This window comes from Chiloscyllium punctatum, chromosome 34 (assembly GCF_047496795.1).
Source record: "Chiloscyllium punctatum isolate Juve2018m chromosome 34, sChiPun1.3, whole genome shotgun sequence".
Lineage (NCBI taxonomy): Eukaryota > Metazoa > Chordata > Chondrichthyes > Orectolobiformes > Hemiscylliidae > Chiloscyllium > Chiloscyllium punctatum.
The window spans coordinates 31,731,117-31,748,403 of record NC_092772.1 but is presented as its reverse complement, the minus strand read 5'-3'; the positions used below and the strand labels follow the sequence as shown (position 1 = coordinate 31,748,403).

Genomic DNA, 17,287 nt, shown 5'->3' with positions numbered 1-17,287 from the left:
CCACTATTACCCCACTCCCCCGTTACGCCACTACCCCGACTGTTACCCCAGTCCCCCTGTTACACCACTCCCCCCACTGTTACCCCACTCCCCCCACTGTTACCCCAGCCCCCCCACTGTTACCCCACTTTCCCCACTGTTACCCCATGCCCCCACTGTTAGCCCACTCCCCCTACTGTTACCCCAGTCCCCCCATTGTTAGCCCACTCCCCTCACTGTTACCCTCTCCATCCAGTTACTCCATTCCCCTCTCCCCTCACATTTGCCCCTTTCCCCTCTCCCCTCACGTTTGCCCCTTTCCCCTCACATTTGCCCCTTTCCCCTCTCCCCTCACATTTGCCCCTTTCCCCTCTCCCCTCACCTTTACCTCTTTCCCCTTCCCCTCACTTTTGCCCCTCTCCCTTCACCTTTTCCCCTCTCCCCTCACATTTGCCCCTTTCCCCCACCTCTCACTTTTGCCCCTTCCCCCTTCATATTTGCCCCTCTTCCCCCTCCCCTCGCGTTTGCCCCTTTCCCCCTCCCCCCCCATTAAATGGAGCTGCCCCTTTGATGTATTCTCTTCCCCAATGTCCTCGTGCACCATTTTACCCCATTCACCCCCACCCTACCCCCCCACCCCTTTACAGGACTAGCTGGAAAGATCACCCGCCCTCCTTTGCCCCAGTTTCACCCATCACTCCTCCCCACCCATTGGTTTGACCCCACATTCCTCACTTGCCTCCAACTCTTCCCTGCTCCAAACGACATCCCATCAGTCCTCACCCCCCACCCCGTGCTGCCCTCCCCCTTCATCTCCATGTGGATGTGGATGGGGGGGGTGGCAATGGGGGACACGTGGAGAGGGACGGGGAGAGTCATTGCTGACCAAACATTTTCAAAGGTTTCTCTCTGGTTGGATTTGCAGGAGTTCAGTGCTGACGGTGAACCATGGGATTAACCCCTCACTCATGGCCACCAATCCCCTGGTCACCATGCAAGGTTTGTCAGGATCCACACAGACTTCCCAGCACCTCCCCCCCCCCGATAATCCCCCTCCCCCATCACGCCCCATCATCACCCATCACGCCCCATCACCCCCCTTAATCCCCCATCACCCCCTTAATCCCCCATCATCCCCCATCACCCCCGATCACCCCCCATCACCCCCCATCACCCCCCATTACCCCATCACCCCCCATCATCCCCCATTACCCCCATCACCCCCATCACCCCCATCACCCCAATCACCCCCCATCACCCCCATCACCCCCATCACCCCAATCACCCCCCATCACCCCCATCATCCCCATCACCCCAATCACACCCCATCACCCCATCACCCCCATCATCCCCATCACCCCCCATCACCCCAATCACCCCCCATCACCCCATCACCCCATCACCCCCCATCATCCCCATCACCCTCATCACCCCCATCATCCCCCATCATCCCCATCACCCCCATCATCCCCATCACCCCATCACCCCCCATCACCCCATCACCCCCCATCATCCCCCATCACCCCCATCACCCCCATCATCCCCCATCACCCCCATCACCCCATCACCCCATCACCCCCATCACCCCCCATCACCCCCATCATCCCCATCACCCCCCATCACCCCATCACCCCATCACCCCCATCACCCCCCATCACCCCATCACCCCCCATCACCCCATCACCCCCCATCACCCCCCATCACCCCCCATCACCCCCCATCACCCCATCACCCCCATCACCCCCATCATCCCCATCACCCCATCACCCCCCATCATCCCCCATCATCCCCATCACCCCATCACCCCCCATCATCCCCCATCATCCCCATCATCCCCCATTATCCCCCATCACCCCATCACCCCCATCACCCCCATCACCCCATCACCCCAATCACCCCGCATCACCCCCATCACCCCCATCATCCCCATCACCCCCCATCACCCCCCATCACCCCCCATCACCCCATCACCCCCCATCACCCCATCACCCCCCATCACCCCCCATCACCCCCATCACCCCATCACCCCCCATCACCCCATCACCCCCCATCACCCCATCACCCCCCATCACCCCATCACCCCCATCACCCCCATCATCCCATCACCCCCATCACCCCCCATCACCCCATCACCCCCCATCATCCCATCACCCCCATCACCCCCATCACCCCCATCACCCCCCATCACCCCCCATCACCCCCATCATCCCATCACCCCCATCACCCCCATCACCCCCCATCACCCCATCACCCCCCATCATCCCCATCACCCCCATCACCCCCATCACCCCCCAACATCCCATCACCCCCATCACCCCCATCACCCCCATCACCCCCCATCACCCCCATCATCCCATCACCCCCATCACCCCCATCACCCCCATCATCCCATCACCCCCATCACCCGCCATCACCCCATCACCCCCCATCACCCCATCACCCCCATCATCCCCCATCACCCCCATCACCCCCCATCACCCCATCACCCCATCACCCCATCACCCCCATCATCCCCATCACCCCATCACCCCCATCACCCCAATCACCCCCCATCATCCCCATCACCCCCCATCACCCCCCATCACCCCCCATCACCCCATCACCCCCCATCACCCCCATCACCCCCATCACCCCCCATCACCCCATCACCCCCATCATCCCCATCACCCCATCACCCCCATCACCCCCCATCAACCCATCACCCCCCATCACCCCCATCACCCCCCATCACCCCATCACCCCCCATCACCCCCCATCACCCCCCATCACCCCATCACCCCCATCACCCCCATCATCCCCATCACCCCATCACCCCCCATCATCCCCATCACCCCATCACCCCCATCACCCCCATCACCCCCATCATCCCCATCACCCCATCACCCCCCATCATCCCCCATCATCCCCATCATCCCCCATTATCCCCCATCACCCCATCACCCCCATCACCCCCATCACCCCAATCACCCCCCATCACCCCCATCACCCCCCATCACCCCATCACCCCCCATCATCCCCATCACCCCCATCACCCCCCATCATCCCATCACCCCCATCACCCCCATCACCCCCCATCACCCCCCATCATCCCCATCACCCCATCACCCCCATCACCCCCCATCACCCCATCACCCCCATCACCCCCATCACCCCCATCACCCCCCATCACCCCATCAACCCCCATCATCCCCATCACCCCATCACCCCCATCACCCCATCATCCCCCATCACCCCCATCACCCCCATCACCCCCCATCACCCCATCACCCCCCATCATCCCCATCACCCCATCACCCCCATCACCCCCATCATCCCCCATCACCCCCCATCACCCCCATCACCCCCCATCACCCCCATCATCCCCATCACCCCAATCACCCCCCATCACCCCCATCACCCCCCATCACCCCATCACCCCCCATCATCCCCATCACCCCCATCACCCCCCATCATCCCATCACCCCCATCACCCCCATCACCCCCCATCACCCCCCATCATCCCCATCACCCCATCACCCCCATCACCCCCCATCACCCCATCACCCCCATCACCCCCATCACCCCCATCACCCCCCATCACCCCATCAACCCCCATCATCCCCATCACCCCATCACCCCCATCACCCCATCATCCCCCATCACCCCCATCACCCCCATCACCCCCCATCACCCCATCACCCCCCATCATCCCCATCACCCCATCACCCCCATCACCCCCATCATCCCCCATCACCCCCCATCACCCCCATCACCCCCCATCACCCCCATCATCCCCATCACCCCATCACCCCCATCACCCCCATCACCCCCCATCACCCCATCACCCCCCATCACCCCCATCACCCCCATCACCCCCCATCACCCCATCACCCCCCATCACCCCATCACCCCATCATCCCCATCACCCCATCACCCCCATCACCCCATCATCCCCATCACCCCCCATCACCCCCCATCACCCCATCACCCCATCACCCCCATCACCCCATCACCCCATCATCCCCATCACCCCATCACCCCATCACCCCCCATCACCCCCCATCACCCCCCATCACCCCCCATCACCCCATCACCCCCATCACCCCATCACCCCCATCACCCCCATCACACCCATCACCCCCCATCACCCCATCATCCCCCATCACCCCCATCACCCCCCATCACCCCATTACCCCCCATCATCCCCCATCACCCCATCACCCCCCATCATCCCCCATCACCCCATCACCCCCCATCACCCCATCATCCCCCATCACCCCCCATCACCCCCATCACCCCATCACCCCCATAACCCCCATCATCCCCATCATCCCCCATCACCCCCATCACCCCCATCACCCCCATCATCCACATCACCCCCATCACCCCGATCACCCCCATCACCCCCATCATCCCCATCATCCCCCATCACCCCCATCACCCCCCATCACCCCATCACCCCCCATCACCCCCATCACCCCCCATCACCCCCCATCACCCCATCACCCCCATCACCCCCATCACTCCCCATCACCCCATCATCCCCCATCACCCCCATCGCCCCATCACCCCCATCACCCCATCATCCCCCATCACCCCCATCACCCCCCATCACCCCATCACCCCCCATCATCCCCCATCACCCCCATCACTCCCCATCACCCCATCATCCCCCATCACCCCCATCACCCCATCACCCCCATCACCCCATCACCCCCCATCACCCCATCACCCCCATCACTCTCCATAATCCCCCCATCACCCTCCATAATCCCCCATCACCCTCCATAATCCCCCCATCACCCTCCATAATCCACCCATCACCCTCCATAATCCACCACATCACCCTCCATAATCCCCCATCACCCTCCATAATCCCCCATCACCCTCCATAATCACTCCATCACCCTCCATAATACCCCCATCACCCTCCATAATCCCCCATCACCCTCCATAATCCACCCCATCACCCTCCATAATCCACCCATCACCCTCCATAATCCCCCCATCACCCTCCATAATCCCCCCATCACCCTCCATAATCCCCCCCATCACCCTCCATAATCCCCCCATCACCCTCCATAATCCACCCCATCACCCTCCATAATACCCCCATCACCCTCCATAATCCACCCCATCACCCTCCATAATCCACCCCATCACCCTCCATAATCCCCCCCATCACCCTCCATAATCCCCCCATCACCCTCCATAATCCACCCCATCACCCTCCATAATCCCCCCATCACCCTCCATAATCCACCCCATCACCCTCCATAATCCACCCCATCACCCTCCATAATCCCCCCATCACCCTCCATAATCCCCCCCATCACCCTCCATAATCCCCCCATCACCCTCCATAATCCACCCCATCACCCTCCATAATCCCCCCATCACCCTCCATAATCCACCCCATCACCCTCCATAATACACCCCATCACCCTCCATAATCCACCCCATCACCCTCCATAATCCCCCCATCACCCTCCATAATCCCCCATCACCCTCCATAATCCCCCATCACCCTCCATAATCCCCCCACCACCCTCCATAATCCACCCCATCACCCTCCATAATCCCCCCATCACCCTCCATAATCCACCCATCACCCTCCATAATCCCGATCACCCTCCATAATCCACCCATCACCCTCCATAATCCCCCCATCACCCTCCATAATCCCCCCATCACCCTCCATAATCCCCCCATCACCCTCCATAATCCCCCATCACCCTCCATAATCCCCATCACCCACCATAATCCACCCCATCACCCTCCATAATCCACCCCATCACCCTCCATAATCCCCCCATCACCCTCCATAATCCCCCCCATCACCCTCCATAATCCCCCATCACCCTCCATAATCCCCCATCACCCTCCATAATCCCCCCACCACCCTCCATAATCCACCCCATCACCCTCCACAATCCCCCATCACCCTCCATAATCCCCCCATCACCCTCCATAATCCACCCCATCACCCTCCATAATCCACCCCATCACCCTCCATAATCCACCCCATCACCCTCCATAATCCCCCCACCACCCTCCATAATCCCCCATCATCCTCCATAATCCCCCCATCTCCCTCCATAATCCCCCATCACCCTCCATAATCCCCCATCACCCTCCATAATCCCCCATCACCCTCCATAATCCACCCCATCACCCTCCATAATCCACCCCATCACCCTCCATAATCCCCCCACCACCCTCCATAATCCCCCATCATCCTCCATAATCCCCCCATCTCCCTCCATAATCCCACATCACCCTCCATAATCCCCCATCACCCTCCATAATCCCCCATCACACTCCATAATCCACCCCATCACCCTCCATAATCCCCACATCACCCTCCATAATCCCCACATCATCCTCCATAATCCCACATCACCCTCCATAATCCCCACATCACCCTCCATAATCCACCCCATCAACCTCCATAATCCACCCCATCACCCTCCATAATCCACCCCATCACCCTCCATAATCCCCACATCACCCTCCATAATCCACCCCATCACCCTCCATAATCCACCCCATCACCCTCCATAATCCACCCCATCACCCTCCATAATCCCCCCATCACCCTCCATAATCCCCCATCACCCTCCATAATCCCCCATCACCCTCCATACTCCCCCCATCACACTCCATAATCCACCCCATCACCCTCCATAATCCACCCCATCACCCTCAATAATCCCCCCACCACCCTCCATAATCCCCCATCATCCTCCATAATCCCCCCATCTCCCTCCATAATCCCACATCACCCTCCATAATCCCCCATCACCCTCCATAATCCCCCCATCATCCTCCATAATCCACCCCATCACCCTCCATAATCCCCACATCACCCTCCATAATCCACCCCATCAACCTCCATAATCCACCCCATCACCCTCCATAATCGACCCCATCACCCTCCATAATCCCCACATCACCCTCCATAATCCACCCCATCACCCTCCATAATCCACCCCATCACCCTCCATAATCCACCCCATCACCCTCCATAATCCCCCCATCACCCTCCATAATCCCCCCATCACCCTCCATAATCCCCACATCACCCTCCATAATCCACCCCATCAACCTCCATAATCCCCCCATCACCCTCCATAATCCCCCATCACCCTCCATAATCCCCACATCATCCTCCATAATCCCCCCATCACCCTCCATAATCCCCACATCACCCTCCATAATCCCCACATCATCCTCCATAATCCCCCCATCACCCTCCATAATCCCCACATCACCCTCCATAATCCACCCCATCAACCTCCATAATCCACCCCATCACCCTCCATAATCGACCCCATCACCCTCCATAATCCCCACATCACCCTCCATAATCCACCCCATCACCCTCCATAATCCACCCCATCACCCTCCATAATCCACCCCATCACCCTCCATAATCCCCCCATCACCCTCCATAATCCCCCCATCACCCTCCATAATCCCCACATCACCCTCCATAATCCACCCCATCAACCTCCATAATCCACCCCATCACCCTCCATAATCCACCCCATCACCCTCCATAATCCACCCCATCACCCTCCATAATCCCCCATCACCCTCCATAATCCCCCCATCACCCTCCATAATCCCCCATCACCCTCCATAATCCCCCCATCACCCTCCATAATCCCCCCCATCACCCTCCATAATCCCCCATCACCCTCCATAATCCCCCCATCACCCTCCATAATCCCCCCATCACCCTCCATAATCCACGCCATCACCCTCCATAATCCACCCCATCACCCTCCATAATCCACCCCATCACCCTCCATAATCCCCCCATCACCCTCCATAATCCACCCCATCACCCTCCATAATCCCCCCATCACCCTCCATAATCCCCCCATCACCCTCCATAATCCACCCCATCACCCTCCATAATCCCCCATCACCCTCCATAATCCCCCCATCACCCTCCATAATCCCCCCATCACCCTCCATAATCCACCCCATCACCCTCCATAATCCCCCATCACCCTCCATAATCCCCCCATCACCCTCCATAATCCCCCCATCACCCTCCATAATCCCCCATCACCCTCCATAATCCCCCCATCACCCTCCATAATCCCCCATCACCCTCCATAATCCCCCCATCACCCTCCATAATCCCCCCATCACCCTCCATAATCCCCCATCACCCTCCATAATCCCCCCATCACCCTCCATCCCCCACCCCATCACCCTCCATAATCCCCCCATCACCCTCCATAATCCCCCCATCACCCTCCATAATCCCCCCATCACCCTCCATAATGCCCCCATCACCCTCCATAATCCCCCCATCACCCTCCATAATCCACCCCATCACCCTCCATAATCCCCCATCACCCTCCATAATCCCCCCATCAGCCTCCATAACCCCCCATCACCCTCCATAATCCACCCCATCACCCTCCATAATCCCCACATCACCCTCCATAATCCACCCATCACCCTCCATAATCCCCCCATCACCCTGCATAATCCACCCATCACCCTCCATAAACCCCCATCACCCTCCATAATCCCCCCATCACCCTCCATAATCCCCCATTACCCTCCATAATCCCCCCATCACCCTCCATAATCCCCATCACCCTCCATAATCCCCCCATCACCCTCCATAATCCACCCCATCACCCTCCATAATCCACCCATCACCCTCCATAATCCACCCATCACCCTCCATAATCCCCCCATCACCCTCCATAATCCACCCCATCACCCTCCATAATCCCCCCATCACACTCCATAATCCCCCCATCACCCTCCATAATCCCCCCATCACCCTCCATAATCCACCCCATCACCCTCCATAATCCCCCATCACCCTCCATAATCCCCCATCACCCTCCATAATCCCCCCATCACCCTCCATAATCGCCCATCACCCTCCATAATCCACCCCATCACCCTCCATAATCCCCCCATCACCCTCCATAACCCACCCCATCACCCTCCATAATCGCCCCATCACCCTCCATAATCCTCCATCACCCTCCATAATCCACCCCATCACCCTCCATAATCCCCCATCACCCTCCATAATCCACCCCATCACCCTCCATAATCCCCCCATCACCCTCCATAATCCACCCCATCACCCTCCATAATCCCCCCCATCACCCTCCATAATCCCCCATCACCCTCCATAATCCCCCCATCACCCTCCATAATCCCCCATCACCCTCCATAATCCCCCCATCACCCTCCATAATCCCACCCATCACCCTCCATAATCCACCCCATCACCCTCCATAATCCCCCCATCACCCTCCATAATCCCCCATCACCCTCCATAATCCACCCCATCACCCTCCATAATCCCCCATCACCCTCCATAATCCACCCCATCACCCTCCATAATCCCCCCATCACCCTCCATAATCCACCCGATCACCCATCATAATCCACCCCATCACCCTCCATAATCCACCCCATCACCCTCCATAATCCCCCATCACCCTCCATAATCCTCCATCACCCTCCATAATCCACCCCATCACCCTCCATAATCCACCCCATCACCCTCCATAATCCCCCATCACCCTCCATAATTCCACCCATCACCCTCCATAATCCACCCCATCACCCTCCATAATCCACCATCACCCTCCATAATCCCCCATTACCCTCCATAATCCACCCCATCACCCTCCATAATCCACCCATCACCCTCCATAATCCACCCATCACCCTCCATAATCCCCCCATCACCCTCCATAATCAGCCCATCACCCTCCATAATCCACCCCATCACCCTCCATAATCCCCCATCACCCTCCATAATCCCCCCATCACCCTCCATAATCCCCCATCACCCTCCATAATCCACCCCATCACCCTCCATAATCCACCCCATCACCCTCCATAATCCCCTCATCACCCTCCATACTGCCCACATCACCCTCCATAATCCCCCCATCACCCTCCATAATCCCCCATCACCCTCCATAATCCACCCCATCACCCTCCATAATCCCCATCACCCTCCATAATCCACCCATCACCCTCCATAATCCACCCCATCACTCTCCATAATTCCCCCATCACCCTCCATAATCCACCCCATCACCCTCCATAACCCACCATCACCCTCCATAATCCCCCATTACCCTCCATAATCCACTCCATCACCCTCCATAATCCACCCCATCACCCTCCATAATCCACCCATTACCCTCCATAATCCCCCATTACCCTCCATAATCCACCCAATCACCCTCCATAATCCACCGCATCACCCTCCATAATCCACCCCATCACCCTCCATAATCCCCCATCACCCTCCATAATCCCACCATCACCCTCCATAATCCACCCCTCACCCTCCATAATCCCCCCATTACCCTCCATAATCCACCTCATCACCCTCCATAATCGACCCCATCACCCTCCATAATCCACCCATCACCCTCCATAATCCCCCCATCACCCTCCATAATCCCCCCATCACCCTCCATAATCCACCCCATCACCCTCCATAATCCACCACATCACCCTCCATAATCCCCCATCACCCTCCATAATCCCCCATCACCCTCCATAATCACTCCATCACCCTCCATAATACCCCCATCACCCTCCATAATCCCCCAACACCCTCCATAATCCACCCCATCACCCTCCATAATCCACCCATCACCCTCCATAATCCCCCCATCACCCTCCATAATCCCCCCATCACCCTCCATAATCCCCCCCATCACCCTCCATAATCCCCCCATCACCCTCCATAATCCACCCCATCACCCTCCATAATACCCCCATCACCCTCCATAATCCACCCCATCACCCTCCATAATCCACCCCATCACCCTCCATAATCCCCCCCATCACCCTCCATAATCCCCCCATCACCCTCCATAATCCACCCCATCACCCTCCATAATCCCCCCATCACCCTCCATAATCCACCCCATCACCCTCCATAATCCACCCCATCACCCTCCATAATCCCCCCATCACCCTCCATAATCCCCCCCATCACCCTCCATAATCCCCCCATCACCCTCCATAATCCACCCCATCACCCTCCCTAATCCCCCCATCACCCTCCATAATCCACCCCATCACCCTCCATAATCCACCCCATCACCCTCCATAATCCACCCCATCACCCTCCATAATCCCCCCATCACCCTCCATAATCCCCCATCACCCTCCATAATCCCCCATCACCCTCCATAATCCCCCCACCACCCTCCATAATCCACCCCATCACCCTCCATAATCCCCCCATCACCCTCCATAATCCACCCATCACCCTCCATATTCCCGATCACCCTCCATAATCCACCCATCACCCTCCATAATCCCCCCATCACCCTCCATAATCCCCCCATCACCCTCCATAATCCCCCCCATCACCCTCCATAATCCCCCATCACCCTCCATAATCCCCATCACCCACCATAATCCACCCCATCACCCTCCATAATCCACCCCATCACCCTCCATAATCCCCCCATCACCCTCCATAATCCCCCCCATCACCCTCCATAATCCCCCATCACCCTCCATAATCCCCCATCACCCTCCATAATCCCCCCACCACCCTCCATAATCCACCCCATCACCCTCCATAATCCCCCATCACCCTCCATAATCCCCCCATCACCCTCCATAATCCACCCCATCACCCTCCATAATCCACCACATCACCCTCCATAATCCACCCCATCACCCTCCATAATCCCCCCACCACCCTCCATAATCCCCCATCATCCTCCATAATCCCCCCATCTCCCTCCATAATCCCCCATCACCCTCCATAATCCCCCATCACCCTCCATAATCCACCCCATCACCCTCCATAATCCACCCCATCACCCTCCATAATCCCCCCACCACCCTCCATAATCCCCCATCATCCTCCATAATCCCCCCATCTCCCTCCATAATCCCACATCACCCTCCATAATCCCCCATCACCCTCCATAATCCCCCATCACACTCCATAATCCACCCCATCACCCTCCATAATCCCCACATCACCCTCCATAATCCCCACATCATCCTCCATAATCCCCCATCACCCTCAATAATCCCCACATCACCCTCCATAATCCACCCCATCAACCTCCATAATCCACCCCATCACCCTCCATAATCCACCCCATCACCCTCCATAATCCCCACATCACCCTCCATAATCCACCCCATCACCCTCCATAATCCACCCCATCACCCTCCATAATCCACCCCATCACCCTCCATAATCCCCCCATCACCCTCCATAATCCCCCATCACCCTCCATAATCCCCCATCACCCTCCATACTCCCCCCATCACCCTCCATAATCCACCCCATCACCCTCCATAATCCACCCCATCACCCTCAATAATCCCCCCACCACCCTCCATAATCCCCCATCATCCTCCATAATTCCCCCATCTCCCTCCATAATCCCACATCTCCCTCCATAATCCCCCATCACCCTCCATAATCCCCCCATCATCCTCCATAATCCACCCCATCACCCTCCATAATCCCCACATCACCCTCCATAATCCCCACATCATCCTCCATAATCCCCCCATCACCCTCCATAATCCACCCCATCAACCTCCATAATCCACCCCATCACCCTCCATAATCGACCCCATCACCCTCCATAATCCCCACATCACCCTCCATAATCCACCCCATCACCCTCCATAATCCACCCATCACCCTCCATAATCCACCCCATCACCCTCCATAATCCCCCCATCACCCTCCATAATCCCCCCATCACCCTCCATGATCCCCACATCACCCTCCATAATCCACCCCATCAACCTCCATAATCCACCCCATCACCCTCCATAATCCACCCCATCACCCTCCATAATCCCCACATCAACCTCCATAATCCACCCCATCACCCTCCATAATCCACCCCATCACCCTCCATAATACACCCCATCACCCTCCATAATCCCCCATCACCCTCCATAATCCCCCCCATCACCCTCCATAATCCCCCATCACCCTCCATAATCCCCCCATCACCCTCCATAATCCCCCCCATCACCCTCCATAATCCCCCATCACCCTCCATAATCCCCCCATCACCCTCCATAATCCCCACATCACCCTCCATAATCCACGCCATCACCCTCCATAATCCACCCCATCACCCTCCATAATCCACCCCGTCACCCTCCATAATCCCCCCATCACCCTCCATAATCCACCCCATCATCCTCCATAATCCCCCCATCACCCTCCATAATCCCCCCATCACCCTCCATAATCCACCCCATCACCCTCCATAATCCCCCATCACCCTCCATAATCCCCCCATCACCCTCCATAATCCCCCCATCACCCTCCATAATCCACCCCATCACCCTCCATAATCCCCCATCACCCTCCATAATCCCCCCATCACCCTCCATAATCCCCCCATCACCCTCCATAATCCCCCCATCACCCTCCATAATCCCCCATCACCCTCCATAATCCCCCCATCCCCCTCCATAATCCCCCATCACCCTCCATAATCCCCCCATCACCCTCCATAATCCCCCCATCACCCTCCATAAACCCCCATCACCCTCCATAATCCCCCCATCACCCTCCATCCCCCACCCCATCACCCTCCATAATCCCCCCATCACCCTCAATAATCCCCCCACCACCCTCCATAATCCCCCATCATCCTCCATAATTCCCCCATCTCCCTCCATAATCCCCCATCACCCTCCATAATCCCCCATCACCCTCCATAATACACCCCATCACCCTCCATAATCCCCACATCACCCTCCATAATCCCCACATCATCCTCCATAATCCCCCCATCACCCTCCATAATCCCCACATCACCCTCCATAATCCACCCCATCAACCTCCATAATCCACCCCATCACCCTCCATAATCGACCCCATCACCCTCCATAATCCCCACATCACCCTCCATAATCCACCCCATCACCCTCCATAATCCACCCCATCACCCTCCATAATCCACCCCATCACCCTCCATAATCCCCCCATCACCCTCCATAATCCCCCCATCACCCTCCATAATCCACCCCATCACCCTCCATAATCCACGCCATCACCCTCCATAATCTACCCCATCACCCTCCATAATCCACCCCGTCACCCTCCATAATCCCCCCATCACCCTCCATAATCCACCCCATCATCCTCCATAATCCCCCCATCACCCTCCATAATCCCCCCATCACCCTCCATAATCCACCCCATCACCCTCCATAATCCCCCATCACCCTCCATAATCCCCCCATCACCCTCCATAATCCCCCCATCACCCTCCATAATCCACCCCATCACCCTCCATAATCCCCCATCACCCTCCATAATCCCCCCATCACCCTCCATAATCCCCCCATCACCCTCCATAATCCCCCATCACCCTCCATAATCCCCCCATCCCCCTCCATAATCCCCCATCACCCTCCATAATCCCCCCATCACGCTCCATAATCCCCCCATCACCCTCCATAATCCCCCATCACCCTCCATAATCCCCCCATCACCCTCCATCCCCCACCCCATCACCCTCCATAATCCCCCCATCACCCTCCATAATCCCCCCATCACCCTCCATAATGCCCCCATCACCCTCCATAATCCCCCCATCACCCTCCATAATCCACCCCATCACCCTCCATAATCCCCCATCACCCTCCATAATCCCCCCATCAGCCTCCATAATCCCCCCATCACCCTCCATAATCCACCCCATCACCCTCCATAATCCCCACATCACCCTCCATAATCCACCCATCACCCTCCATAATCCCCCCATCACCCTGCATAATCCACCCATCACCCTCCATAATCCACCATTACCCTCCATAAACCCCCATCACGCTCCATAATCCCCCCATCACCCTCCATAATCCCCCATTACCCTCCATAATCCCCCCATCACCCTCCATAATCCCCATCACCCTCCATAATCCCCCCATCACCCTCCATAATCCACCCCATCACCCCCCATAATCCACCCATCACCCTCCATAATCCCCCCATCACCCTCCATAATCCCCCCATCACCCTCCATAATCCACCCCATCACCCTCCATAATCCCCCCATCACACTCCATAATCCCCCCATCACCCTCCATAATCCCCCCATCACCCTCCATAATCCACCCCATCACCCTCCATAATCCACCCCATCACCCTCCATAATCCCCCATCACCCTCCATAATCCCCCATCACCCTCCATAATCCCCCCATCACCCTCCATAATCCCCCATCACCCTCCATAATCCACCCCATCACCCTCCATAATCCCCCCATCACCCTCCATAACCCACCCCATCACCCTCCATAATCGCCCCATCACCCTCCATAATCCTCCATCACCCTCCATAATCCACCCCATCACCCTCCATAATCCCCCATCACCCTCCATAATCCACCCCATCACCCTCCATAATCCCCCCATCACCCTCCATAATCCACCCCAGCACCCTCCATAATCCCCCCCATCACCCTCCATAATCCCCCATCACCCTCCATAATCCCCCCATCACCCTCCATAATCCCCCATCACCCTCCATAATCCCCCCATCACCCTCCATAATCCCACCCATCACCCTCCATAATCCACCCCATCACCCTCCATAATCCCCCCATCACCCTCCATAATCCCCCATCACCCTCCATAATCCACCCCATCACCCTTCATAATCCACCCCATCACCCTCCATAATCCCCCCATCACCCTCCATAATCCCCCCATCACCCTCCATAATCCACCCGATCACCCATCATAATCCACCCCATCACCCTCCATAATCCACCCCATCACCCTCCATAATCCACCCCATCACCCTCCATAATCCCCCATCACCCTCCATAATCCTCCATCACCCTCCATAATCCACCCCATCACCCTCCATAATCCCCCATCACCCTCCATAATTCCACCCATCACCCTCCATAATCCACCCCATCACCCTCCATAATCCACCATCACCCTCCATAATCCCCCATTACCCTCCATAATCCACCCCATCACCCTCCATAATCCACCCATCACCCTCCATAATCCACCCATCACCCTCCATAATCCCCCCATCACCCTCCATAATCAGCCCATCACCCTCCATAATCCACCCCATCACCCTCCATAATCCCCCATCACCCTCCATAATCCCCCCATCACCCTCCATAATCCCCCATCACCCTCCATAATCCACCCCATCACCCTCCATAATCCACCCCATCACCCTCCATAATCCCCTCATCACCCTCCATACTGCCCACATCACCCTCCATAATCCCCCCATCACCCTCCATAATCCCCCATCACCCTCCATAATCCACCCCATCACGCTCCATAATCTCCATCACCCTCCATAATCCACCCATCACCCTCCATAATCCACCCCATCACTCTCCATAATTCCCCCATCACCCTCCATAATCCACCCCATCACCCTCCATAACCCACCATCACCCTCCATAATCCCCCATTACCCTCCATAATCCACTCCATCACCCTCCATAATCCACCCCATCACCCTCCATAATCCACCCATTACCCTCCATAATCCCCCCATTACCCTCCATAATCCACCCCATCACCCTCCATAATCCACCGCATCACCCTCCATAATCCACCCATCACCCTCCATAATCCCCCCATCACCCTCCATAATCCCCCCATCACCCTCCATAATCCCCCCATCACCCTCCATAATCCACCCCATCACCCTCCATAATCCACCGCATCACCCTCCATAATCCACCCCATCACCCTCCATAATCCCCCATCACCCTCCATAATCCCCCCATCACCCTCCATAATCCCCCATCACCCTCCATAATCCCCCCATCACCCTCCATAATCCCACCATCACCCTCCTTAATCCACCCCATCACCCTCCATAATCCCCCATCACGCTCCATAATCCCCCATCACCCTCCATAATCCCCCCATCACCCTCCATAATCACCCCATCACCCTCCATAATCCACCCCATCACCCTCCATAAACCCCCATCACCCTCCATAATCCACCCCATCACCCTCCATAATCCCCCATCACCCTCCATAATCCCCCCATCACCCTCCATAATCCCCCCATCACCCTCCATAATCCCCCATCACCCTCCATAATCCACACCATCACCCTCCATAATCCCCCCATCACCCTCCATAATCCCCCCATCACCCTCCATAATCCCCATCACCCTCCATAATCCCCCATCACCCTCCATAATCCCCCCATCACCCTCCATAATCCCCAATCACCCTCCATAATCCACCCCATCACCCTCCATAATTCACCCCATCACCCTCCATAATGCCCCATCACCCTCCGT

The 17,287-nt window shown here is 57.1% G+C and overlaps 1 protein-coding gene across 1 annotated transcript in view; it reads left to right on the top strand.

The window, feature by feature from the left end:
* Positions 1–17,287, top strand: part of LOC140458709 (POU domain, class 2, transcription factor 2-like) — a 133,110-nt gene that overhangs the window by 42,420 nt on the left and 73,403 nt on the right. The window contains exon 10 of the mRNA XM_072553372.1: positions 905–982. Within this exon, the coding sequence (XP_072409473.1) occupies positions 905–982 (78 nt within the window). The remainder of the gene's footprint in view (positions 1–904; positions 983–17,287) is intronic.